The following is a 27,491-nucleotide window of genomic DNA, read 5'->3' as shown; positions in this document are numbered from 1 at the left end:
GAATCTTTTGGATCTCTTGAATTTACTGTAATTTTTGCGGTATTTATGATTTCTAGAATCCTTAAGGCCTACGGTATATCTAGGATTTCTGGAACATTTATGATTTCAAGAAGCTCAAAATATCTGTGAAATCTCAAAAGTTACAGGACCTTTGAAAATCTTTCAGTCTTTGGAAGAATCTTCAGAATTTCAGGATCATCAAGATCTTCAGTCTTCCGAATCGTGAAAATCTCTAGAAGGTTTCGCATTCCTGGAATTTGTTGAATTTCTGCAGTATTGATGTTTTCTAGAGTATCTAGTATATGTATGATTTCTAGAATCTCAAAAGTTTGTAAATATAATTTCAAAAATTGCAGGGTTTTTCGAAATTTTTGAATCGTTTTGAGAATCCTCAGAATTTCAGAATCTTCAAGCTCTTCAAAGTCTTCAGAATCGTGTTATTTTTCGCATCATCGGAATTTATTGAATATCTAGGATTTTAAGAATATCTAGGGTTTGTAGGATCTATAAAATCTGCAAAATCTCAAAAGATCCAGAAATTTTGAAAATTTTGTAACCGTTGGAAGATTCTTCAGAATTTCAGAATCTTCAAGCTCTTGAAATTCTTTAAAATGATGAGTTCTCTGGAATATTTGGCGTCCTGGAATTTATTGAATTTCTGCAATATTTATGATTTCAAGGATCTCTAAAATTTGCAAAATTTCGAGAGTTACAGGGATTTTGGTAATCTTTGAATCGTGGGAATTATTTTCAGAATTTCAGGATTTTTAAGGTTTTTAGGTCCTCAGAATGATGAGATCTCTGGAATCTTTTGCATCCTTAGAATTTACTGGAATTTTTGCGGTATTTATGATTTTTTAGAATCCTTAAGGCCTACGGTATATCTAGGATTTCTGGAACATCTATGATTTCAAGAAGCTCAAAATATCTGTAAAATCTAAAAAATTACAGGACCTTTGAACATCTTTCAGTCTTTGGAAGAATCTTCAGAATTTCAGGATCATCAAGATCTTCAGTCTTCCGAATCGTGAAAATCTCTGGAAGGTTTCGCATTCCTGGAATTTGTTGAATTTCTGCAGTATTGATGTTTTCTAGAATATCTAGTATATGTAGGATTTCTAGAATCTCAAAAGTCTGTAAATATAATTTCAAAAATTGCAGTGTTTTTCGAAATTTTTGAATCGTTTTAAGAATCCTCAGAATTTCAGGATCTTCAAGCTCTTCAAAGTCTTCAGAATCGTGTTATTTTTCGCATCCTCGGAATTTATTGAATATCTCGGATTTTAACAATATCTAGGGTTTCTAGAATCTATAAAATCTGCAAAATCTCAAAAGATCCAGAAATTTTGAAAATTTTTGAACTGTTGGAAGATTCTTCAGAATTTCAGAATTTTCAAACTCTTGAAATTCTTTAAAATGATAAGTTCTCTGGAATATTTGGCGTCCTGGAATTTATTGAATTTCTGCAATATTTATGATTTCAAAGATCTCTAAAATTTGCAAAATTTCGAAAGTTACAGGGATTTTGGGAATCTTTGAATCGTTGGAATTATTTTCAGAATTTCTGGATTTTTAAGGTTTTTAGGTCCTCAGAATGATGAGATCTCTGGAATCTTTTGCATCCCTGGAATTGACTGGAATTTTTGCGGTATTTATGATTTCTAGAATCTTCAAGGCCTACGGTAGATCTAGGATTTCTGGAACATCTATGATTTCAAGAAGCTCAAAATATCTGTAAAATCTCAAAAATTACAGGACCTTTGAACATCTTTCAGTCTTTGGAAGAATCTTCAGAATTTTAGGATCATCAAGATCTTCAGTCTTCAGAATCGTGAAAATCTCTAGGTTTCGCATTCCTGGAATTTATTGAATTTCTACAGTATTGATGTTTTCTAGAATATCTAGTATATGTAGGATTTCTAGAATCTCAAAAGTCTGTAAATATAATTTCAAAAATTGCAGTGTTTTTCGAAATTTTTGAATCGATTTGAGAATCCTCAGAATTTCAGGATCTTCAAGCTCTTCAAAGTCTTCAGAATCGTGTTATTTTTCGCATCCTCGGAATTTATTGAATATCTAGGATTTTAAGAATATCTATGGTTTCTAGAATCTATAAAATCTGCAAAATCTCAAAAGATCCAAAAATTTTGACAATTTTTGAACTGTTGGAAGATTCTTCAGAATTTCAGAATTTTCAAGCTCTTGAAATTCTTTAAAATAATAAGTTCTCTGGAATATTTGGCGCCCTGGAATTTATTGAATTTCTGCAATATTTGTGATTTCAAATGATCTCTAAAATTTGCAAAATTTCGAAAGTTACAGGGATTTTGGTAATCTTTGAATCGTTGGAATTATTTTCAGAATTTCAGGATTTTTAAGGTTTTTAGGTCCTCAGAATGATGAGATTCTGGAATCTTTTGCATCTCTGGAATTTACTGTAATTTTTGCGGTATTTATGATTTCTAGAATCCTTAAGGCCTACGGTATATCCAGGACTTCTGGAACATCTATTATTTCAAGAAGCTCAAAATATCTGTAAAATCTCAAAAATTACAGGACCTTTGAACATCTTTCAGTCTTTGGAAGAATCTTCAGAATTTCAGGATCATCAAGATCTTCAGTCTTCCGAATCGTGAATATCTCTAGAAGGTTTCGCATTCCTGGAATTTGTTGAATTTCTGCAGTATTGATGTTTTCTAGAATATCTAGTATATGTAGGATTTCTATAATCTCAAAAGTCTGTAAATATAATTTCAAAAATTGCAGTGTTTTTCGAAATTTTCGAATCGTTTTAAGAATCCTCAGAATTTCAGAATCTTCAAGCTCTTCAAAGTCTTCAGAATCGTGTTATTTTTTGCATCCTCGGAATTTATTGAATATCTTGGATTTTAACAATATCTAGGGTTTCTAGAATCTATAAAATCTGCAAAATCTCAAAAGATCCAGAAATTTTGAAAATGTTTGAACCTTTGGAAGATTTTTCAGAATTTTCAAGCTCTTGAAATTCTTTAAAATAATAAGTTCTCTGGAATATTTGGCGTCCTGGAATTTATTGAATTTCTGCAATATTTATGATTTCAAGGATCTCTAAAATTTGCAAAATTTCGAAAGTTACAGGGATTTTGGGTATCTTTGAATCGTTGGAATTATTTTCAGAATTTCAGGATTTTTAAGGTTTTTAGGTCCTCAGAATGATGAAATCTCTGGAATCTTTTGGATCCCTGGAATTATTGAATTTCTGCAGTATTTATGATTCTAGAATCCTAGTATATCTAGGATTTCTGGAACATCTATGATTTCAAGGAGCTCAAAAAAATCTGTAAAATCTCAAAATTTACAGTATCTTTGAAAATCTTTCAATCGTTGGAAGAATCTTCAGAATTTCAGGATCATCAAGATCTTCAGTCTTCAGAATCGTGAAAATCTGTAGAAGCTTTCGCATTCCTGGAATTTATTGAATTTTTGCAATGTTTATGCTATCTAGAAACCTTGAAACCTATATTATATCTAGGATTTCAGGGATATCTAGGAATTCTAAAATATGTAAAATTCCCAAAATTTCGAAAATGACGGGGATTATGGAAATGTTTAAAACATTGGAATTATTTTCAGAATTTCAAGATTTTTAAGGTTTAAAGTCTTCAGAATGATGACACATCTGGAATTTTGTGCATCCCTAAAATTTATTCATTTTCTGCAGTATTTATGATTTCAAGAAGCTCAAAAAATCTCTAAAATTTTAAGAATATCTGGGGTTTCGGTTTCTAGAACCACTAAAATATCCAAAATCTCAAAAGATACGGGAATTTTGAAAATCTTTGAATCGTTGGAACAATCTTCAGAATTTCGAGATCTTCAAACCCTTGAAAAACTTCAAAATTAGGAGATCTCTGAATATTTAGCGTCACTGTAATTTATTGAATTTTTGCAATATTTATGATTTTTAGGTTCTGGGAACATCTATATAGCATATCTAGAATTTCAAGAATATCTAGGATTTCTAGTATCTTTAAAATTTGCAAAATTTCGAAAATGACAGTGATTTTGGGAATCTTTGAATCGTTGGAATTATTTTCAAAAATTCAGGATTTTTAAGGTCTTAAGGCCCGCAGAATGATGAGATCTCTGGAATCTTTTGCATACCTGGAATTTGTTGAATTTCTACAATAGTTATGATTTTTACAATATATCTAGGACTTCTGGAACATCTAGAATTTTTAGAATCTCAAAAAAATCTGTAAAATCTCAAAAGTTACAGGATCTTTGAAAATCTTTCAATCGTTGAAAGAATCTTCAGAATTTCAGGATCATCAAGATCTCCAGTCTTCAGAATCGTGAAAATGTCTAGAAGGTTTCGCATTCCTGGAATTTATGGAATTTCTGCCATATTTATTATTTCAGGAATATCTAGAAATTCTAGGATCTCTAAAATTCCCAAAATTTCGAAAATAACAGGGATTATGGAAATCTTTCAATTGTTGGAATTATTTTCAGAATTTCAAGATTTTCAATGTCTTAATGACTTGAATTATAAAATCTTTGGAATTTTGTGAATCCCTAAAATTTATTGAATTTCTGCAGTATTTATGATTTCAAGAAGCTCAAAAATTCTCTAAGATTTTAAGAATATCTGGGGTTTCTAAAATCACTAAAATATCCAAAATCTCAAAAGATACGGGAATTTTGAAAATCTTTGAATCGTTGGAACAATCTTCAAAATTTCGAGATCTTCAAACTCTTGAAAAACTTCAAAATTAGGATTTCTAGGATCTGTAAAATTTGCAAAATTTCGAAAGTGACAGGGATTTTGGGAATCGTTTTAATTATTTTCAGAATTTCATGATTTTTAAGATCTTAAAACTTTCAGAATAAAAAGATCTTTGCAATCTTTTGCATCTCCTAGGATCTCTGGAACATCTAGAATTTTTAGAATCTCAAAAAATCTGTAAAATCTAAAAAGTTACGTCACCTCAAAATTGTACATAGCAAATGGGTTTTAAATTTTACAAAAAAAACACTCCTACACATGTAATTTATGAATCCGTGCTGAATTTTCACCGAGACATCCATATTTTTGGAAAAAAATCCAGAATGTATGTTTATCCCCCCAAAAAGAAAAATTTCCATTTTTCAAGTATCCGAATTTCATTGTTTCAATTTTCCAATTTTTTGATTTTTAATTTTTCAAAATTTCGACTTTTTCATTTTTGAGTTTAATACTTTTGCAATTTTTCCATTGTTCATTTTTCACTTGTTGGATGTATAAATCACAGAATTTTTTCAATTTTTTCGTTCTCAAAATTTTTAAATTATGGCCAACACAAAAAAAGTAGGGTGAATTTCTTAAAAAAGCTGGATTTGTTCGAAATAACCTTCGACCATTTTCTTTCATTTTTGTACGATTGCTACAACAGGTAAACTCATTTTTTACAAAATAATCGCTAATTATAACACGTTGCAATAAATTGATATGTAGATAATTATACAAGTCGAACGAGTCTCACTACCATCCAGTTCTAACCGCCGCTTTTTCCCAGACCTCTGTATTCCGAAACCTTTGTGTCTTTGTTAGCAAAGATTTTTCCCAAAAACCGGAAGTCCAGCAATAATGAAACTCGTCAAATCCGCACGAACCCCGTATTTGCTAAATAGACAGTAATTACGTCCTCGAGTATTAAATAACCCACCAATAATCATTTCTGCCGTAGAACGAACTGAAAGAGTACGAGGACAAATTCCGCAAGGCGATGATCGCCAACGCCCAACTCGACAACGACAAAACCTCTCTAACATATCAGCTGGAATTATTCAAAGATCGGATAGAGGAGCTCGAAGAGGAGCACTCCCAGTTGAAGAGAGAGCACCGCGAGAAGTGCCGCGAACACGACCAGATGAAGCGGCTGTGCGCGAAAATGAAGGACGACTTGGCTGTGACCAGAGCCGAACTCGAGGAGCGGGATCAGCTGATCAGTGAGAAGGGCCTGGTGATCGTCGGCGAGGAATCAATCAACGAAGAGGAACAAAGAAACGGCGACACCAGCCTCAATAGTATAGGTACCCCCAAGAAGGCCTTAGTTAGTGTAGAAAATGCCCAGTTGCTGGAGAGCGCGGGCGAGGGCAGCCTCGACGTGCGGCTCGCTAAATTCATGAAAGAAAAAAGCGAACTACAGGATCAGATTAGCCATTTAAAATTAGAATTAGAGGAAGAGAGGAGCAAGAGGAAAAAGTCGAATTCGGTGGGCACGTTGAACGGGCCGGCGTCCGACCAAGATCTAGACGAACTAGACATACAAAGTGAGTTTTTGTTGAAAAAACAATAATAAAAAAAGTGACCAGGGTTTTCAGGAGAGGCTAGCAAACAACTCGGCGACTATAAATTTCGGGCTCAGAAGGCTGAACAAGACGTCGCTACGCTCCAAGCCACGGTTGCGAGGCTAGAAAGTCAGGTGATTAGGTATAAGGCGGCGGCCGAGGTTTCCGAAAAAGCCGAGGAGGCGCTCAAAGCAGAGAAGCGAAAGTTGCAGAGAGAGGTGGGTGTAGACGACAAAAAACAAAGCATGCTGGTATCTTACTTAAGTTAATAATGCTTTTATTATTTTATTTGGCACGTGTTTCTTAATTACAGGCTTCTTTAACTGATTCCACTGATGTTTCTGAAAGTATATAGAGGTAGTAGTGCTTATTAACACAATCGCGCTTTTGTTGTTTTGTTTTTTTTTTTCTGACTTGAATAAATCATTTTTATGAAAATGTAACTTTTGTTTCGTAAATAAACACTGAGAGGTGTGCTAGGTTGCCAATGTCAAACATCAATTAATGTTGATGGAGGCTTCAAACGTGGCGTTGATCCAGCAACGTGAACGCCTGTTGTTTCGGAATTCCCTTGGAGCCGTTTAGTGTATTGTAGTAATGTAGGACATTCCATATTCATGATTATTAACCCATTTAACCGTGCATTGTGTAACAGTACTTTATTCCGTAGCTCAGATTTTGATTGAGATAGTTTTATCAAAATTTGAGCACCGTGACATTTAAACGAACTAACAACATGAGTTAGACAAAGACGGGTGATATCGATTTTTGTGTCATTGTGGCGTGGTTTTTGTGCATGGTTTGGGTTTTTGTGTCTGTTTGCTTGTGGTTTGTGAGGTCTTTGATTAATTGGGGTTTGTCGTAGGCACGCGAGGCTTTGAGCAGAGCAGAGGAGTTGGAGACGTCAAATACGCACTTATTAAAACGGTTAGATAAGCTGAAGAACGCGAAGTCGGCGTTGCTGAAGGAACTTTGACAATCGCCGAGTAATTAGTGATGGGAAACATTAAAAAATTCCTCTTTCAGGTTAGTGCGTGACAAACACGGAACGAGTGCAGTGAACACGAAGAGTAATCCTTTGAAAAAGTTATTCTAATTTATTTTAATGTTTTAACAATTTTAACAAATTTTAACTGAAAATGTTTAGATCCATGGTCATTTTAAAGTGAAACTTGTTGTTATTTATTTGTTTGATCGTGTAAATCTGTTTGTCAAATTATTTTGTATTTATTTAGTAGAGAGTAAGTTCCCCATTGTTTTTTATTTTGTATATAGGTGTGTAAAAATTATCTCAGGAGCATTATAATCCGTACCATTTGCTTGCGAAATTGCAATATAATTTACCAGCAGACTTGCTTCTACCAGGTGATACTAATACTTAATATCTAGCTAAAAGTAAAACTTAGCTCAATTTATACAAAAGTTTAGAAATAGTGGACGCTATATAACATTTAGCTCTCTGGAATCAAGCTCAACAAGTTGGTGATATTTTCGAAACACAAACTTGACGTGGAGCGCATCAAACAGAGCCATAAAGTCTTAAAACTTGTGATTTATATTAATTCTGCTCTAACTTAACCTGACGTGTAACATGAATTTGTACATATGAAATATGTGATTTTTGTGTATATTCTTTTGGTAAAAGGTATTTCAAGAAATAAACTAATTTATAAAATGCGCGCTCGTTTCATTGCACTTCACTGAACTTTACACTTACTGAGCACTCGAATCCTTTCATCTGCACAAATTAATTACAAGACACGCAGTTCTTTGACCGCCGAAAATTTAAAACGCACCCTTTGAACCTAATTGAGCAATCGCTCCAAAATTCAAACCGGTAGATAAATAATGACACAGACGTCACTTTTTTCACCAATCAGAATCGTGATTTATAGGCGCGCAATTCAAATAATTGTTGACACTTCAAGCGCGACTTGATTTACTTGCGCGATCTTTTTCCAATTTACGACTGTTAATATAAATAGTTAGAAGCGCCTTATTTTTAGAAAATGGTTAAAAACGGCGTTGCGCAACTCGTGACAATTATTAACTTGTCAGTTCTGTGACATTTCCAAAATTGGCGTCACGTGATTTATTCCGCCAATCGAGTCATCGCTTTTCTTCGTTGACGTTTCTCGCGTGACGTCACGTCGAAAAATCGCCCCCATTTCGATCATCGCAGCCAAAAATCAATGATTTAGTTGAAAAAAACGTAAATATCGAACGAATTCGGTTTCCAATATCGCCACATCAATATTTCAGAGTGTCGGTAGTGGGGGTCGGAGCGCTCCCATTGGCGGTTGCGTTTCAGGCATTTCAGGTATCACGTTTACATTCCTTTATTGTGGTGGCAGAAACCAAGCATAACAGAGCGGCGGAGAGTTAATGAGGTGTTTGTTTACGCGAGAAACAGTTACCCAGCTGAGGTAAGTCGTACCAGAGGTGTACCAGAGTGACCCATTTCGCGTCCATGGGTGACCCCAGTGATTCGTTCTGTTGCAGAATTTACCATCAAAATGGTGTCTGGAGGGATGACGTGTGTTAAATATTTGCTCTACGTGTTTAATCTGTTGTTTTTCGTAAGTAAATGTTTGCGTGACCTGGAATCTTGACGGTTTGAATGACTTCCAACAGGTCTCGGGGGCTGTGATCCTGGCGATTGGGGCTGTCATCTACGTGGTGTATGGGCACTACTCGAATTTCGTGTATGACAGTTTTCAGTCGGCCCCCTTGGTTTTGATCATCGTGGGGGTGATTATTTTCCTGGTGGCGTTCTTCGGGTGCTGTGGGGCGTGCAAGGAGAACCACTGCATGATCATCACTGTGAGACATCACAGGGTTGTTTTGGAACCTATTGATTGCTGTTGTTTTAGTTCTCGGTATTGTTGCTGGTGATTTTCACCATGGAGGTGGGTACGGGAATTGCGGGATACGTGCGGAGGAACGAAGTCGAAGTGATGCTCGAAAACAAGCTCAATTCCACCATGTACGACTATTACAGCAATGAGAAAATTAAAGAAACATGGGACATCGCGCAACACGAGGTATTTATTATTAACGCCTTTATAGCGCTATGAATCTTGTATAAACTTGTTTGAAAAGAGTGTTAAATTATTTATCTCCGGACAAACATTTAATGAGTCAGTGAGCGCCGCCTACTTTCTTAATGATTGATAAATTCTGCAGACTACTGGAGATTCAATTTACGACTCAGCTGCTTTTGTAATTAAACAACGACTTCACTTTTTAGCGAAAGTGAATAAAAACGAAACTCAGTTGGATTCTTTGTGGGTTTTGTGAGCGCTAATTGCGCCTTTCACACTCAAATCGTAAGTGAGTCACGCGGGATAGATTTCGGCTTAAGTCATATTTAAATGTGTCCAGTGCATTCAATGCCATTGCATCACTCGGCGCTTTGTTTGAAAATAACTGTTATAAATTGGCTAATGGCACTTATTAAATTTAGTGCTCGTGCCGACCACACACAGCTGCAATTTTTAAAGGTCCGGGACGCGGTTTAGTTTTTTCCGAACATTTTTAATTCTAACAACATTTTATGAATCACGACTCACTCAGAGTCAAATTTTCTTGGAAAATTCTGCGGCCTCGGCATCGATTTTTTGTCTTGCGGCTTCTATGTTGAGTAGGAAGTAGCTTAAACTCCGTGCGAGACATTGAATTGTACATTTAATCATTTTAGTGTACTCAATTGAGGGTCAAGGTTGCGTGGTTGCGTTAGAAATCGTTGTCTATTATCAGTTATTATGATAGACGTTTATGTTCCTAATATTTTAAGATTTATTGAGTGTTCATTGTTTGTTGAACAGTTTTACGGGTTCTTTAATGGTGTAATTTTTATGGAATTTTTATATTTTTGCGTTTTGTTTGAGTTATAATATAATTCAAACTTGGGGATTTTTTTCTGGTATGAAAGTTTTATTTGGATGTAAAAGAAAACACAAAGGATTGTATAAATTATGAGTGAACCACTGAAAAAGCGAATAAACGTAGTGGTCGATACATAGTTGAGCATTTGTTGTAATTTTTTTATCGTGAGATGAAGACAGATGGTGGAATTACTTCCTTGTCACTCTAGTTCGAACTTATTCGAAAACTGTTTAAATTCAACTTAAGTATAAGTTATGACGTCATATATATTTGAACATTAGAAAATGTCGTCCTACTTTTTTTTATTGTCTATAATAATATGTAATTAAAATTATGGTTACTGTTACTTATCGAATGACGTCATATAGGTCACACCACCTTTATAGTGATAATAATAATAGTAAACGTATCGTTTTCAATTAAGGAAGTTTTAAAATTTTTGCCAACTTCACACAGTTTTTGTTTACTTTTTTTTATTAGGAATAACATGCTAAAACGTATAGATTTGCTTATTCAGGGTGACCCAAAAAAATTAATCAATTTATTTTATTAAATGAATAAATCAAGAATTGCAAAACTGAATACTTTGAAATCATGCAGACGTTTTCAAGTTGTTGTAAGCTTGATCATTTTTTAATCAAAATGTATCTGTTCATCAACACCAAAAAATTGATGACGTTATTTCAAAATTTTTCGAATTGTCAATTTTTTTTCTTCGATATATATGTTTCAATTTTTTGAGTTTTCAAATTTTTATTATCTTTTTTTTGATGTTTCGATTTCTCGATCTTTCCATTTTTTGTGTTGTCAGTTTTAGATTTCGCACTTTTTAAATTTGTTGATTTTTCAGTTTTTCGATTTCCCTATTTATCGAATTTTCGATCTTTCGATTCCTGGATTAATAAAATTTCTCGATTTTTCGATTGTTCGATATTTCAATTTTTAAAGTTTCAGATGTTTGGATTTCTCGATTTATAAATTTTTGAAATTTCCGGTTCTTCGATATATCTATTTATCAATTTTTCAAATTTTTAAATTTTTATTATCTTTTTTTTTATGTTTCGATTTCTCGATCTTTCCATTTTTTGAGTCTCAGGTTTAGATTTTTCAGTTTCAATTTTTAGATTTTTAAAATTTTTAATTTTGCGATTTCAATGTTTCGATTTTTCAATTTTCTCGACTTTAGATTTCCTTATTTCTCGACTTTAGATTTCCTTATTTCTCGATCCTTTGATGTTTCGATTTCTTTGTTTCAGTTTTTAAATTTTTCGGTTTTTCGTTTTTTTCGGTTTTTGACTTTCCGTTTTTCCAATTTTTCAATGTTTCGAATTTTCAGTTTCCCGATTTCTCAATTTGTCGTCATGTCAATTTTGGAATTTTTGAATTTCTCGATTTTTTAGTCCTTCGATTCTTCAATTTTCCGATTTTTTAATTTCGGTTTTTAAATTTTTCAATTTTTTGTTTTACGATTTCTTGATCTTTCCAATTTTTGAGTTCTGTTTTAGATTTTTCGGTTTTTCAATTTTTTGATTTTTCTGTTTTTCGATTTCTCTATTTATTGTTGAATTTCTCGATTTTTCGATTGTTCAATTTTTAAAATTTTTTCCTTTTCGATTTTGGCGTATTTCGATTTTTCAATTTTCTCGATTTCTCTGTTTCAGTTTTCGAATTTTTCGATTTTTTCGCTTTTTGACTTTTCTCAATTTTTTGTTGTCAGTTTTGGAATTTTTGAATTTCTAGATTTTTCAGTCCTTTGATTCTTCAATTTTCCGATTTTTTATTTTCGGTTTTTCAATTTTTAATTTTTCGATTTCTCAGTTTCTGGATTTTTCACGTTTTCAGTTTTTCGATGTTTCCATTTTTTGATTTCTCAGTTTTAGATTTTTCAATTTTTCGATTTTAAAAATTTTTTATTTTGCAATTTTTCAATGTTTCGGTTTTTAATTTTTTTTTCGATTTCTCTTTTGTCAAAATTTCGATCTTTTGATTCCTCGATTGTTAAATTTCTCTATTTTTCGGTTGTTCGATTTTTTTAATTTTTCACTTTTGTGCTTTGGCGTTTTTCGATTTCTCAGTTTTGCGATTTTTCGAGTTCTCGACTTTTGATTTTGATTTCTCTATGTTTCAGTTTTTAAATTTCTTGATTAATACATTTTTGATTTTCCCATGTTTCGATTTCTTAGTTTTTCATTTCTTGATTTTTAATTTTCGTCTTTTCAGTTTTTCGAGTTTTCGATATTTTAATCTTTCAATTCATAAAGTTTCAGATTTTTTGATTTCTAGATTTTTCGATTTTTAAAATTCTTGATTTTTTCCATTTCTGGATTTTTCCATTTTTTGAGTTCTCAGTTTTAGATTTTTCAATGTTTCCATTTTTCAGTCCTTCGATTCTTCAATTTTTGATTTTTTACTTTTCGATTTTGACATATTTCGATTTTTCAATTTTCTCGACTTTCCGAGTTCCCGATTTCTCGATCCTTTGTCGAAATATCGGTTTTCCGATTTTTTTGCTTTTTGGCTTTTCGTTTTTCCAATTTTTCAATGTTTCGATTTTTCAGTTTTTCGATTTCTCAATTTGTCGTGATGTCAGTTTTGCAATTTTTGAATTGCTCGATTTTCCAGTCCTTCGATTCTTCAATTTTCCGATTTTTTAATTTCGGTTTTTCAATTTTTTAGTTTTTCGATTTCTCGATTTTTAGTTTTTTCGATTTCTGGTCTTATCAATTTTTCGGTTTTTGATTTCTCTATTTATCGAAATCAAAAAAATCCAAGGATTGTTAAATTTCTCGATTTTTCCATTGTTCGATTTTTAAAATTTTTGATTTTTTAATTTTTCGGTTTTTAAATTTTTCAGTTTTTTAGTTTTTCGATTTCTGGATTTTTCAATTTTTAAGTTTTTTGATGTTTTGATTTCTGGATATTTCCATTTGTTGAGTTCCCACTTTAAGATTTTTCGGTTTTTCGATTTTCCGATTTTTCAGTTTTTCGATTTCCCCATTTTTCGTCATGTCAGTTTTGGAATTTTTGAATTTCTCGATTTTTCAGGCCTTCGATTCTTTAATTTTTCGATTTTTTAATTTTGGATTTTTCAATTTTTCGAATACATTTTTAAAATTTTTCGGCTTTTCGATTTTTCAATTTCTCAATTTTTGGTTTTCAATTCATCAATTTTCCAACATTTCAGTTTTGGGAACTTTTCAATTTCTGGATTTTTCAATTTTTCGATTTTTTAAATATTTATTATCATTTTTTTATGTTTCGATTTCTCGATCTTTCGACTTCTCGATTTTAGATTTTTTAGATTTTCAATATTTCGATTTTTTAGTTTTTCGATTTCTCGACCTTTCCATTTTTTGAGTTCTCAAGTTTAGATTTTTCAATTTTTCTATTTTTAAAATTTTTAATTTTTGCGATTTTTCAATGTTTCGGTTTTTAAATTTTTTCATTTTTCGATTTCTCTATTTATCGAAATTTCGATCTTTCGATTCCCGGATTGTCCAATTTTTTTTATTTTTTACTTTTCGATTTTGGCGTATTTCGATTTTCTCGACTTTTCGATTTCCCGATTTCTCGGACCTTTGATGTTTCGATTTTCCTGTTTCAGTTTTTAAATTTTTCGAAATTTCGGTTTTTCGATTTTTCCGCCTTTTGACTTCCCGTTTCACCAATTTTTCAACGTTTCGCTTTTTCAATCCTTCGATTCTTCGATTTCTCGATTTCTAGTTTTTTCGATTCCTGGATTTTTCAATTTTCGGTTTTTGATGTTTCGATTTCTTGATCTTTCCATTTTTTGAGTTCTCAGTTTTAGATTTTTCAATTTTATAATTTCTCGATTTGTGTGTTTATCGAAATTTCGATCTTTCGATTCCTGGATTGTTCATTTTCTCCATTTTTCGATTTCTCGATTTTAAAAATTTTTAAGTTTAATTTTTTTTCGGTTTTTAAATTTTTTAGTTTTTCGATTCCTTGATTTTTGGATTTTTCCATTTTTTGGGTTCTCAGTTTTAGACCTTTCAGATTTTCAATTTTTTCACTTTTTGACTATTCGATTTTCCGATTTTTCAGTTTTTCGATTTCCCAATTTTTCATGTCAGTTTTGGAATTTTTTAATTTTTGATTTATTTAATTTTGGATTTTTCAATTTTTCGAATACATAATGGAATTTTTGTTTTTTCAGTTTTTTATTTTTCAGTTTTCCGATTTTTAAAATCTTTTCGCCTTTTCGATTTTTAAATTTCTCAATTTTTCGATTTTTTGATGTTTCGATTGTTGGATTTTTCAACTTTTAAACTTTAGATTTATCAATTTATCAATTTTCCAATTTTTTAATTTCTTCTAATTTTCAGTTTTTCGATTTCTCTATTTATCGAAATTTCGATCCTTCGATTCCTGGATTGTTCAATTTCTCGATTTTTCGATTGTTCATTTTTTTTAATTTTTTACTTTTCGATTTTGGCGTATTTCGATTTTTCAATTTTCTCGATTTCACTGTTTCAGTTTTTGAATTTTTCGACGTTTCGGTTTTTCGATTTTTCATTTTTTCGATTTCTCAATTTTTTGTCATGTGAATTTTGGAATTTTTGAAATTCTGGATTTTTCAGTCCTTCGATTCTTCAGCTTTCCGATTTTTTATTTTCGGTTTTTCAAATTTTTAATTTCTCGATTTCTCAGTTTCTGGATTTTTCAATTTTTCGATTTTTAAAATTTTTAATTTTGCAATTTTTCATTGTTTCGGTTTTTATTTTTTTTTTTTTTCGATTTCTCTATTTGTCAAAATTTCGATCTTTCGATTCCTCGATTGTTAAATTTCTCTATTTTTCGATTGTTCGATTTTTTTAATTTTTCACTTTTGTGATTTGGCGTATTTCGATTTCTCACTTTTTCGATTTTTCGAGTTCTCGACTTTTCGATTTCCCGATTTCTCGATCTTTTGATTTTTGATTTCTCTATGTTTCAGTTTTTAGATTTCTTGATTAATCAATTTTTTGATTTTCCCATGTCTCGATTTCTTGATTTTTAATTTTAGACTTTTCAGTTTTTCGAGTTTTCGATATTTTAATCTTTCAATTTGTAAAGTTTCAGATTTTTTGATTTCTCGATTTCTAGATTTGTCGATTAATCGATTTTTCAAATTTCCGGTTCTTCACAATTTCTATTTTTCAATTTTTCGATTTTTTGCTATTCTGGATTTTTCCATTTTTTGGGTTCTCAGTTTCAGATTTTTCAAGGTTTTTCGATTTTCCGATTTTTCAGTTTTTCGATATCCCAATTTTTCGTCATGTCAATTTTGAAATTTTTGAATTTCTCGATTTTTCAGTCCTTCGATTCATCAATTTTCCGATTTTTTTATTTCCGTTTTTAATTTTTCAATTTTTTAGTTTTTCGATTTCTCGATCTTCCCATTTTTTGAGTTCTCGGTTTTAGATTTTTCGATTTTTAAAATTTTTAATTTTGCGATTTTTCAATGTTTCGGTTTTTAAATTTTTTGATTTTTCAGTTTTTCGATTTCTCTATAGAAATTTCGATCTTTCGATCCCTGGATTGTTAAATTTCTCGACTTTTTTAATTTTCCACTTTTCTGTTTTGGCGTTTTTCGATTTCTCTATGTTTCAGTTTTTAAATTTCTTGATTAACCCATTTTTTGATTTTCCGATGTTTCTATTTCTTAGTTTTTGAATTTTTAAAGTTTCAGATTTTTTTGATTTCTCGATTTTTCAAATTTCCGGTTCTTTGATATATCTATTTTTCAATTTTTCGAATTTTTAAATTTTTATTATCATTTTTTTGTTTCGATTTCTCGATTTTTAAAATTTTTGATTTTCCAATTTTTTTATTTTTCGGTTTTCAAATTTTTAAATTTTTTAGTTTTTCGATTTCTCGATTTCTAGTTTTTTCGATTTATGGGATTTTGCAATTTTTCAGTTTTTTGATGTTTTGATTCCTGGATTTTTCCATTTTTTGACTTCTCACTATCGCTTTTTGACTTCGATTTTCCGATTTGTCAGTGCTTCGATTTTGCAATTTTCCGATTTTTTAATTTTGGATTTTTCAATTTTTCGAATACATCTTTGAATTTTTGTTTTTTCATTTTTTTTATTTTTCAGTTTTCCGATTTTAAAAATTTTTCGGCTCTTCGATTTTTAAATTTCTCAATTTTTAGTTTTCAATTCATCAATTTTCCATCATTTCAGTTTTTATGCTTTTCAGTTTCCGATTTTAAACTTTAGATTTATCGATTTTTCAATTTTCCGATTTTTTAATTTTTAAAATGTCTTTTTTTTAATGAAGAAACTTAAAACAGTTAAAATCGTACATTTTCGCAAGGGTTTTCCATTTTAAACATGTTGTAAGTTTCATGTTGTGAAAAGAAGTCTACACATATTTAAACAAAAAGGAAAAATGTATGCCCCGCCCTAACTCAATTGTGATTTTTTTTATTCGCCGTGAACCAAGGGGGCGGAGCTTAACTGCAAAATACTTTTTTCTTTACAAGAAATTAAGAACATGTTTTTTAGTACCGTGTTGTTCAAAGAGTACTGAATATATAAAGAAAACAGGCAAAATATACCCCCACCCACCCCATCTCAATTGTGATGACTTCTTTTTATTCTTGGAAACTTAAAACACATTTAAAATGATAAATTTTTGTAAGAAAATATGGATTTTGCAATTAGGCTCCGCCCCTAGGTCTGCCAACGAATGAAAACTTCATTACTATTTGGATAAGGGCAGGCATGGGTGGGGCTTAATCTTTGCTTTTAAATTTTTCTAAATATACATAGTATTTTTTGAATAACACGATACTCATGTAATTTATAATTTTATGAAAAATACACGCATTGGCAGATTTTAATCTTCAGAATGTGCGAAACGTCACATATTTTTATGAAAAAACCACAGCAATGACGAATCACTTAATTTACATTTTCAAATTACTAATTAATTTGAAATTCAAATTTCACTTTTCATTTTTTTAACCACAAACTTCCCATCTAAATTTCTAGTTTATTTGCAATTCAGTAACAATTTAATAATTTCAAAAATATACGAACCGTGAATTGCATTAAATTTCCCCTTTCCGAACCAATTATCGATTGTTTTTTGTAAGTCGTGAGTTTTTTGTTTCGTAGTTTGGATATTTCAAAACTTTATTACACCCATTTCAATATTAATAGACTTTAATACATACTTATAAGTTTCATGGCCCATTTATAATTCTTAGCAACAACGATTCCATCCATTATTTACGTAAACCTAGATTATCGTTATTACGTCAAGCATAAAATTATATAGTATGTAAATTGCAGTATTGGTGGACTTATTTGTAAAAATTTGTAGGGCAAGTGCTGCGGGATGAACGGCCCCCAGGACTGGAATCTCGTCAACCACAACAACACGCTTCCCCACACCTGCTGCCCCGACACCCCCGACGACGGCACCTGCACGCTGAACTCGCCCAACATCTACACGGCCTCCTGTTTCTCGAAACTGAAGGACGGGTTCACAAAGTACGGCTCGATTATAGGCGGCGTGGGAATAGGGATTGCCGTCTGCCAGGTAACGTCCGTCGAGCGTCCGTTTTGTGTGTTATCGAGTTTGTTTCAGCTCATGGGGGTGGTTTTCGCCTGCTGCCTGGCACGCTCTATTCGCCAAGAATACGAAACGGTGTAGGCGGTGACGTTTATTTATGTTTTAATTTATCTCGTTATTTGTTGTATTTTCCATTGTTTCCTCGAGTTCTTATGGGTCTGATTATTCTCGACGATATCTCAATTCACTCTTTCTCACTTTGACTGATTTTATTGCACAATGTTCTCAATTTAGGTGAAGAATGGATTATATTTTTTCTACGGCTTTTCTTCGGTAGCGTTAAGATGGCATCTATAATCAAGTATTGTTCAAATGAATTATATATATTATTAGGAAGAAAAAGGGATAAATGTATTTTTCTGAGCCAAATTATTACGTGGGAGTCAATAAAACGAACAAACCTTTTTATGGATTTTTGATAAGATATTTATTTGTAACTCAAGCGTCTCTTATTATATGTAAAATATGAACTGAATTTGTACCGTGCGTAGAGGCTATTAGGGGCGGCGCATTCATCTATCGGTTAACCTCAGTATCGTGACTGTGTACAGTATATTCGTCTAGAGTCTCTAAACCACAGTTATTCTATGTCTAGTTGTACACTCGGTGATAAATACCTATTATTGATGTTATGATAATTATAATTGTAATAAAGTTGACAAAAATTTGTTTCTACTTTTTTTTGTTGTTGTTGTTGTGTCTTGTAGTCATCGTGGCCCGCCCGTTTCCTTTCGCCGCCCACAGCCGGCAGGATGTCGCAATGAATGAAAGTCGTTTGTCGGTTACATACTAAAACTTTATTGTTACAATTAAACTAAACAGTACTCGACTTCTAGAAGAATAGTCCATATTCTCTTAATTTAGTAAAAAAAGTATACTTTACACAAGCGGTATGGGAAGGAAACTGCACCAATAAGACATTCTCGTTCGAATCGAAACAGTTATGTAGTTTGCGCGGGCAACCTACATGTTATATTAATTGCACAAATCGCAGGAACCTAACTGCAAATAAAAATCCAGTACACTCAATAAATACACATAAAACCAATATGATATGGAGAACAAGTTCTTATCGTAACGTTTAATACTTTCCGACAATTTTAACCTAGCGAAAGAGAAAAAACATTTATTGTCCAAAACTTTAATAGAAAATAATCACCAGGAACTTAACACTTAGTGCCTAAAATACAAGTTTACGTAAAAATTAATCATATTACAACATTCTGTTTGGCCACTGAGGAGAAATTTATTACCACAACACAAAAAAAATTCACCGATATTACGTTTGCGTTATTTATAACTACAATATTATGTATTACCAGAAGAGTATATTTTTTTAGACAGTAATTTCGTATCCTACTCTTTATGTAACTAAACATGTAGTGGATGATTTAATTAACATAATACATGAACACTGAAGACAAAACAATATGAAATAAATCATGACAGATGAAAAGACCATATTTTGCCATTATGGCGAAGGGGAGCAACATCGACGGAAGTGCTAACACATAATTCAATCACGTAGCGTAACGTTTGGTCCACAATCGGGCGATGCGATCGTGCTCTTCGCGGTTCTGAAGATACTGCGTGGCTATACTTCCCACCAACGGATCCGCTGAAACAAAACATCGTCAGACACTAAACAACAAAAATACACACTTTACTTAAGACAAAAACATGAAAATTGTGTACAAAAGCGGTTTCTTGAAAGTAGGAGTCAGCAGGTGTTCGTATTACGATAAAAATAAATATAGCTTCAATAAAAATGCATTCGTTTGCATATCTTATTCTTTAATGATTTTCCAGAACTTTACGAGGTATGTCGTCATCTTTAAAACACCCACGATATATATTTTTGTGGAAAAATTACACAAAAAGTGCAAATAAGTGACTAAGCTGAATGAACCGCATTAGAAAGTCTTTTTCTCGAGAATTATTATAATAAAAACTATGTCACCTTGCTGACCGTTCACCCGTAAGTGTATCTGATTATTATTATTATTATTATTAGTTGGGACCCCCGAGAAGGTTTCACATTAAAAAAGACATTTGGAGCCCCCGAGAAGGTTTTACATTGAAAAAAAAAAGACGTATGGGCCCCCCGAGAAGGATTTGTATTTTTACAAATGCCACTTGGGACTCCCGAGAAGGTTTTACATTTTTAGAAAAGACGATTGCGACTCCCAAGAAGGTTGCACATTTTTAAAAAAGAAGATTGGGACTCCCGAGCAGGTTGCACATTAAAGACATTTAGGGTCCCCGAGAAGGTTTTACAATTTTAAAAAAGACGGTTGGGACCCCCGAGGAGAAGGTTTTACATTTTTACAAAAGCCACTTGGGACCCCAGAGAAGGTTTTACAATTTTAAAAAAGACGATTGGGACTCCCGAGAAGGTTTCAAATTTTCAAAAAGGCGGTTGGGACCCCCGAGAAGGTTTCACATTAAAAAAGACATTTGGGCCCCCCGGGAAGGTTTTGCATTTTTACAAAAGACACTTGGAAACCCCTAGAAGGTTTTACATTTTTAAAAAAGACGATTGGGACTCCCGAGAAGGTTGCACATTTTTTAAAAAGACGATTGGGACTCCCGAGAAGGTTGCACATTTTTAGAAAAGACGGGTGGGACTCCCGACGAGGTTTTTCAATTTTAAAAAAGACGCTTGGGAGCCCCAAGAAGGTTTTACATGTTTACAAAAACCACTTGGGACTCCCGTGAAGGTTTAGAATAAAAAAAAAAAAAACGGTTGGGACCCCCGAGAAGGTTTCACATTAAAAAAAAACATTTGAGGCCCCCGAGGTTTTACATTTTTAAAAAAGATGATTGGGACCTCCGAGAAGATTTTACATTTTTACAAAAGACACTTGGGACCCCCGAGAAGGTTTTACATTTTTACAAAAGACACTTGGGACCCCAGAGGTTTTAATTTTTAAAAAAGGCGATTGGAACTCCCGAGAAGGTTTAGAATTAAAGAAAAAAAAAACGGTTGGGACCTCCGAGGTTTCACAATTGAAAAAATAGACTTTTAGGCCCCCCGAGAAGGTTTCACATTAAAAAAAAAAACATTTGGGGCCCCCGAGAAGGTTTTGCATTTTCACAAAAGACACTTGGGACCCACGACAAGGTTTCACATAAAAAAAGAATTTTGGGGCCCCTGAGAAGATTTTACATTTTTAAAAAATACAGTTGTGACCCCCGAGAAGGTTTCACATTAAAAAAAAACAGATGGGACCCCCAGAGAAGGTTTTACATTTTTACCAAACACTTGGAACCCCCGAGAAGATTTTAATTTTTACAAAAGACACTTGGGACCTCCGAGAAGGTTTTTCAATTTTAAAAAATATAGTTGCGACCTCCGAGAAGGTTTCACATAAAAGACATTTGGGGCCCCTGAGAAGATTTTACATTTTTAGAAAAGATAACTGGGACCCCCTAGAAGGTTTTACAATTTTAAAAAAGACAATTGTGACCCCCGAGGTTTCACATTAAAAAAAAAACACATTTGGGACCCCCGAGAAGGTTTCACATTTTTAAAAGACAGTTGGGACCCCGGAGAAGGTTTCACATTAAAAAAAAGACACTTGGGACCCCTGAGAAGGTTTTACATAAAAAAAAAAACAGATGGGATACCCCAGAGGTTTCACATAAAAAAAGACATTTGGGGCCATTGAGAAGGTTTTACAATTTTAAGAAGGACAGTTGCGACCTCTGAGAAGGTTTCATATTAAAAAAAGACATTTGGGGCTTCCCAGAAGGTTTTACATTAAAAAAAAATACAGTTGGGCCCCTCGAGGTTTTCCATTTTAACAAAAGACAGTTGGGACCCCCGAGAAGGTTTTACATTTTTACAAAATACACTTGGGACCCCCGAGAAGATTTTACATTAAAAAAAAAAAAAAACAGATGGGACCCCCAGAAAAGGTTTCACATAAAAAAAAGGTATTTGGGGCTCCTGAGAAGATTATACATTTTTAAAAAACACAATTGGGACCCCCGAGAAGATTTTACAATTTTAAGAAAGATAGTTGCGACCTCCGAGAAGGTTTCATATTAAAAAAAGACATTTGGGGCTTCCCAGAAGGTTTTACATTAAAAAAAAAGACAGTTGGGCCCCTCGAGGTTTTCCATTTTAACAAAAGACAGTTGGGACCCCCGAGAAGGTTTTACATTTTTACAAAATACACTTGGGACCCCCGAGAAGGTTTTACATTAAAAAAAAAAAACAGATGGGACCCCCAGAAAAGGTTTCACATAAAAAAAAGGCATTTGGGGCTCCTGAGAAGATTATGCATTTTTAAAAAACACAATTGGGACCCCCGAGAAGATTTTACAATTTTAAGAAAGATAGTTGCGACCTCCGAGAAGGTTTCATATTAAAAAAAGACCTTTGGGGCTTCCCAGAAGGTTTTACATTAAAAAAAAAAGACAGTTGGGCCCCTCGAGGTTTTCCATTTTAACAAAAGACAGTTGGGACCCCCGAGAAGGTTTTACATTTTTACAAAATACACTTGGGACCCCCGAGAAGGTTTTACATTAAAAAAAAAAACAGATGGGACCCCCAGAAAAGGTTTCACATAAAAAAAAGGCATTTGGGGCTCCTGAGAAGATTATACATTTTTAAAAAACACAATTGGGACCCCCGAGAAGATTTTACAATTTTAAGAAAGATAGTTGCGACCTCCGAGAAGGTTTCATATTAAAAAAAGACATTTGGGGCTTCCCAGAAGGTTTTATATTAAAAAAAAAGACAGTTGGGCCCCTCGAGGTTTTCCATTTTAACAAAAGACAGTTGGGACCCCCGAGAAGGTTTTACATTTTTACAAAATACACTTGGAACCCCCGAGAAGGTTTTACATTAAAAAAAAAAAAAAAAACAGATGGGACCCCCAGAAAAGGTTTCACATAAAAAAAAAGGCATTTGGGGCTCCTGAGAAGATTATACATTTTTAAAAAACACAATTGGGACCCCCGAGAAGATTTTACAATTTTAAGAAAGATAGTTGCGATCTCCGAGAAGGTTTCACATAAAAGACACTTGGGGCTCCCCAGAAGGTTTCACATTAAAAGACATTTGGGGTCCCCGGGGTTTAACATTTTTACAAAAGACACTTGGGACCCCCGAGAAGGTTTCACATTAAAAAGACATTCGGGGCCCCTGAGAAGATTTTACATTTTTAAAAAAGATAACTGGGACCCCCTAGAAGGTTTTACAATTTTAAAAAAGACTATTGTGACCCCCGAGGTTTCACATTAAAAAAAAACACATTTGGGGCCCCCGAGAAGGTTTCACATTTTTAAAAGACAGTTGGGACCCCGGAGAAGGTTTCACATTAAAAAAAAAGACACTTGGGACCCCTGAGAAGGTTTTACATAAAAAAAAAAAAACAAATGGGATACCCCAGAGGTTTCACATAAAAAGAGATATTTGGGGCCACTGAGAAAATTTTACATTTTTAAAAGACAATTGGGACCCCCGAGAAGGTTTCAATATTAAAAAAAAAGACATTTGGGACTTCCCAGAAGGTTTTACATTAAAAAAAAGACAGTTGGGCCCCTCGAGGTTTTCCATTTTTACAAAAGACAGTTGGGACCCCCGAGAAGGTTTTACATTAAAAAAAAAAAAAAAAAAAAACAGATGGGACCCCCAGAAAAGGTTTCACATAAAAAAAGGCAGATTATACATTTTTAAAAAAACACAATTGGGACCCCCCAGAAGATTTTATAATTTTAAGAAATATAGTTGCGACCTCCGAGAAGGTTTCACATAAAAGACATTTGGGGCTCCCCAGAAGGTTTCACATTAAAAGACATTTGGGACCCCCGAGAAGGTTTCACATTAAAAAGACATTTGGGGCCATTGAGAAGGTTTCACATTTTTAAAAATGACAGTTGGGACCCCCGAAAAGGTTTTACAATTTTAAAAAAGACAGTTGTGTCCCCCGAGGTTTCACATTTTTAAAAATGACAGTTGGGACCCCCGAGGAGGTTTCACATTAAAAAAAAAGACATTTGAGGCCCCCGAGAAGGTTTTACATTTTTACAAAAGACACTTGGGACCCCCGAGAAGGTTTTACATTTTTAAAAAACACGATTGTGATCCCAAGAAGGTCTCACATTAAAAAAAAGACATTTGGTGCCCCCGAGAGGGTTTTACATTCCTAAAAAAGAGAATTATGACCTCCGAGAAGATTTCACATTCTTAAAAATATATATTTGGTTTTACATTTTTGAATTTCAAATTAATTAGTAATTTGAAAATGCAAATTAAGTGATTCATCATTGCTGTGGTTTTTCCATAAAAAATGTTTAAACGGTGGCGTTTCGCACATTCTGAAGATAAAAATATGCCAATGTGTGTATTTTTTATTAAAATTATAAATTACACGAGTATCGTGTTATTCAAAGAATACTAAGTATATTTCGAAAAAATTAAAAGCAAAGATTAAGCCCCACCCATACCCGCCCTGATCTAAATAGTAATGAAGTTTTCATTCGTTGGCAGCCTAATTGCAAAATTCAATTTCCCTGCAAAAAATTACCACTTTAAACATGTTTTTCTTGTTGTGAAAAGAAGACTATGTATATTAAGAAAAACAGAGGCAAAATATAAACCCCACCCACCCACCCTGTCTCAATTGTGATGAATTTTTCTTCATTGTCCGACCGAGGGGCGGAGCAGAATTGCAAAATCCATATTTTCGTACAAAATTTTACGATTTTAAAAGTTTAAGTTTCTAAGAATAAATAAAAATCATCACAATTGAGATAGGGTGGGTGGGCGGGGTTTATTTTTTGCCTTTGTTTTCTTAATGTACATTGTCTCTTTGAACATCACGATACTCAAAAACGTTGGGACCTTCGAGAAAGTTTTCCCTAAAAAAAGACATTTGGGGCCTCCGAGGTTTTCCATTTTTAAAAAAGACAGTTGTGTCCCCAAGGTTTCACATTAAAAAAAGACATTTGGTGCCCCCGAGAAGGTTTTAATTTTTAAGTAAAGAGGGATGTATTCTGACCTTTTCGAGAAAGTGGGGTAATTTAATCAATACAAAATTGATTATGACGTCAGAAGCATAGATAATACACAATGCGAGAAGAAAAAAAAAGGAAAAAAAACCAATGGCCAAGTTTGGAATCGAACACGCGAAGTTTGATCCGCATTCCTCACTCGTAACCACTAGACCACGACCGGGATGCCTTACGCTAATGGCAAACTGTTTTTATACCGTGTATTATGTTTTTACAGAAATTTGGACGGTTAGAGAAAAACTCAAAGCGGATTCGTAGACCACACTTAAAGCAGTTTCGGTGACCACGTATCTAATAAAAATAGATCCAGACCCAGAGGATATGTCATTTGCTGAAATAAGTCTTATCTTATCAAGTAGTAGCCCCGCCCACCCACCCTTTACTTTCTCCGATGATATGTCATTTCCCAAAATCAGTCTTATCTTACTAAGTACTAACCCCACCCACCCGCCCCCTATTTTCTCAGAGGATGTCATTTGCCAAAATAAATGTTATCACAGCAAGTACTAGCCCCACCCACCCGCCCTCTATTTTCTTAAAAGATATGTCATTTGCTAAAATGCTAGTATTTGTTAAATTAAGACTGATTTTGGCAAATGACATATCCTCGGAGAAAATAGGGGACAAATCTAAAAAAATATGAATGCAATGATAAATCACATAAATGCGAGCACTGATTTATTATTACAATTGAACCCAAACAACTTCGGTAAAACTTTCTCGAATTCTTCTTGATACTAAACTTGAAACAAAACAACGTTCACAATGCGAGCGCAGCGAGCACATGCAGCTTTTAATAAAAAAATGGTCCAAAGTGGAACATTTTCGTAAGAATTTTCGTTCTTGATTTGATAATTAATCACCCTGTATAAATTATAAAAACTCATTTTTGGGAGGGGGTAAACGCATAAATTTTGATCATAACCTTGAAACGTTTGCAAGATTTTGAATTTTTTCCCAAAAATCGGAATGTCTAGGGTAAAAACTCAATACGGATTCATAAACCATAAGTGCAAGAGTATGTTATTTAAGAAAATTTGAATAGCGTTTGCCAGGGTAAGTTGAAATGACGTCATGTTATTACTGGTGGGGATAATCAGACAAATTTTTTGACGGACGGAAATGGGAGACTTATGTTTACGTACGCTATGGGTCAAACTTCAAAAGTGGGTAAAGCGACTTTTTAGAGATAAATCGCCGATAGATTTTTTTTAGTTTAAGCTGTCTCAGTTTTTTGGGTTTATATTGAGAAAGACGAGAAATTACAAAAACCAAAAACTGTATACTGCTGCAATTATACAGGGTGTCCCGAGGATTTATTACTTTTTTTTTTAATGAAACATCCTACATATTTTTGGAAAAACCACACAAAATAAGTCCAAGTTCTACCTATAAAAATACTCCAGCAGACCTCCTCACGACTGAAACTACTTACCAAAGCAGTCAAACCCGACCCCGCCGCGAACCCGCATTTCCGACTCAGTTCTAGACCCCCGACCCCATCCCCCTTACCTGGATTGCAGTCGGTTAACAAAGAGCAGATGGATAGGAGAACCTTGGAAATAGTGAGGGCGGGCGACCAATTATCCTTCAAAATATCCAAGCAAATCACGCCCTGACTGTTGATATTGCAATGGTAAATCCTCGTCCTGAACGTGACTTTCGGCGGTTTGAACGGGTACTCTGGCGAGAAGTGTATATCCAAGAAGAACACGCCACCCTCGTAGACCGACCCCGGCGGGCCCAAAATCGTGGACACCCACTCATAGAAATTCTCCCCCTTCGGTCCGGCACTGCAATTTGGAGGTGGGTCCAGCGTGATTTCCGCGAGCTCTTTCTGGATCCTCTTCGCCGACGTGCCCAACGCCTTCGACATCTTCGGGTTCGGCTTCGACTCCTTGGCCTCCTTCTGATCCCCGACGGCCGCTTGGCCGCCTCTGCCGCGGCCCGATCCGCTAGACCCCGCTGAAGACATTGAGCTGAACAAAAAGAAAAAATCGTCAGGTTCTTTGTTCGCGGCGGGCGGGCGCCGGCCCGGCCCGCGGGGGCCAACCCCGGGGCCGGGTGGCGGCGGCGCCGGTCGGCGTCCGCGCGGATTTTCGCGACACAGGTACGCGATTATTGCGACCCTTCTCAAAATCAAAATTGATTCCTGTCAGCTAGTCGGCCATTTTGATTGCACGCATTACACAAGCCGAAATTTTCGCAGGACGGGTCCAAACGGTGCGGCGGCGGGGCTTCGGGGTCGGAAATAGATCGCGGAAGAGGAATTGGGGCGAATTTCGGGGGGATAGCGGCTGCGAGCCGAGAAATTCGAGGGGCAAGTGAGCGATTTTTTTCACGGCTTACTGGGTCCGCGGGGGCGCTACGGGACACGCGAAAGGGTGGATTTTGTACCGGTGACATCGCTGAACAAACCTGGCTCCAAATTTTACTTACTTGATGTATTTTTTGCACTAAAAACTTAATACAACTCACTCCCTTTTTACTAATATCGGCTCATGGCGTACTCGATGAGTACTCAGGGTTGCCACCTTCTACCGGAGAAACGTGAAACCAGTCGCTTTAAAAAAAGGAAAAAACGACGCTTTTTTAGCAAATCGGGCGCCGGGAAAAGCCAACCGGCGCTTGTTTTTTTGACACGAAGAATCTAACGCGATCTAAGAATTAACCGG

The 27,491-nt window shown here is 34.2% G+C and overlaps 3 protein-coding genes across 12 annotated transcripts in view; 2 read left to right on the top strand and 1 right to left on the bottom strand.

Moving 5' to 3' along the window:
• The window catches only part of LOC135136458 (leucine-rich repeat flightless-interacting protein 2), a 30,192-nt gene extending 22,203 nt beyond the window's left edge, over positions 1–7,989 (top strand). For 6 of the 9 annotated variants that reach the window (XM_064065730.1, XM_064065733.1, XM_064065731.1 and 3 more), the window contains 3 exons: positions 5,709–6,294; positions 6,337–6,530; positions 7,178–7,989. In XM_064065730.1, the coding sequence (XP_063921800.1) occupies positions 5,709–6,294; positions 6,337–6,530; positions 7,178–7,288 (891 nt within the window). In that variant the 3' untranslated portion in view covers positions 7,289–7,989. Of the gene's footprint in view, positions 1–5,708; positions 6,295–6,336; positions 6,531–6,625; positions 6,670–7,177 lie in introns of all 9 variants that reach the window. The other 3 variants (XM_064065732.1, XM_064065726.1, XM_064065728.1) reach the window with 2 other exon arrangements.
• Positions 7,990–8,463: 474 nt separating this feature from the next.
• On the top strand, positions 8,464–18,459 carry LOC135136650 (CD63 antigen-like). 2 transcript variants are annotated; one of them, XM_064066034.1, is made up of 6 exons: positions 8,464–8,738; positions 8,797–8,891; positions 8,947–9,135; positions 9,186–9,356; positions 17,539–17,757; positions 17,806–18,459. In XM_064066034.1, exons 2-6 carry the CDS (start codon positions 8,829–8,831, stop codon positions 17,869–17,871), a joined length of 708 nt encoding a protein of 235 aa, XP_063922104.1. In that variant the 5' UTR covers positions 8,464–8,738; positions 8,797–8,828; the 3' UTR covers positions 17,872–18,459. The 2 variants fall into 2 exon arrangements, with proteins under 2 accessions (XP_063922104.1, XP_063922103.1); XM_064066033.1 differs by having other exon boundaries at positions 8,466–8,738; positions 8,815–8,891.
• Positions 18,460–18,564: 105 nt separating this feature from the next.
• Positions 18,565–27,413, bottom strand: LOC135136653 (ubiquitin-conjugating enzyme E2-24 kDa-like). The gene is made up of 3 exons (XM_064066036.1): positions 27,256–27,413; positions 26,329–26,795; positions 18,565–19,408 (listed from the first exon to the last, which is right to left on the bottom strand). Exons 2-3 carry the CDS (start codon positions 26,789–26,791, stop codon positions 19,311–19,313), a joined length of 561 nt encoding a protein of 186 aa, XP_063922106.1. The 5' UTR covers positions 26,792–26,795; positions 27,256–27,413; the 3' UTR covers positions 18,565–19,310.
• Positions 27,414–27,491: the final 78 nt, after the last annotated feature.

Source organism: Zophobas morio, unplaced genomic scaffold (assembly GCF_036711695.1).
Source record: "Zophobas morio isolate AGI-343-1 ecotype UQ-CSIRO unplaced genomic scaffold, CSIRO_AGI_Zmor_V1 ptg000026l, whole genome shotgun sequence".
Lineage (NCBI taxonomy): Eukaryota > Metazoa > Arthropoda > Insecta > Coleoptera > Tenebrionidae > Zophobas > Zophobas morio.
Note: the sequence above shows the minus strand (reverse complement) of the source record. Positions and strands in the feature narration are given on the sequence as shown.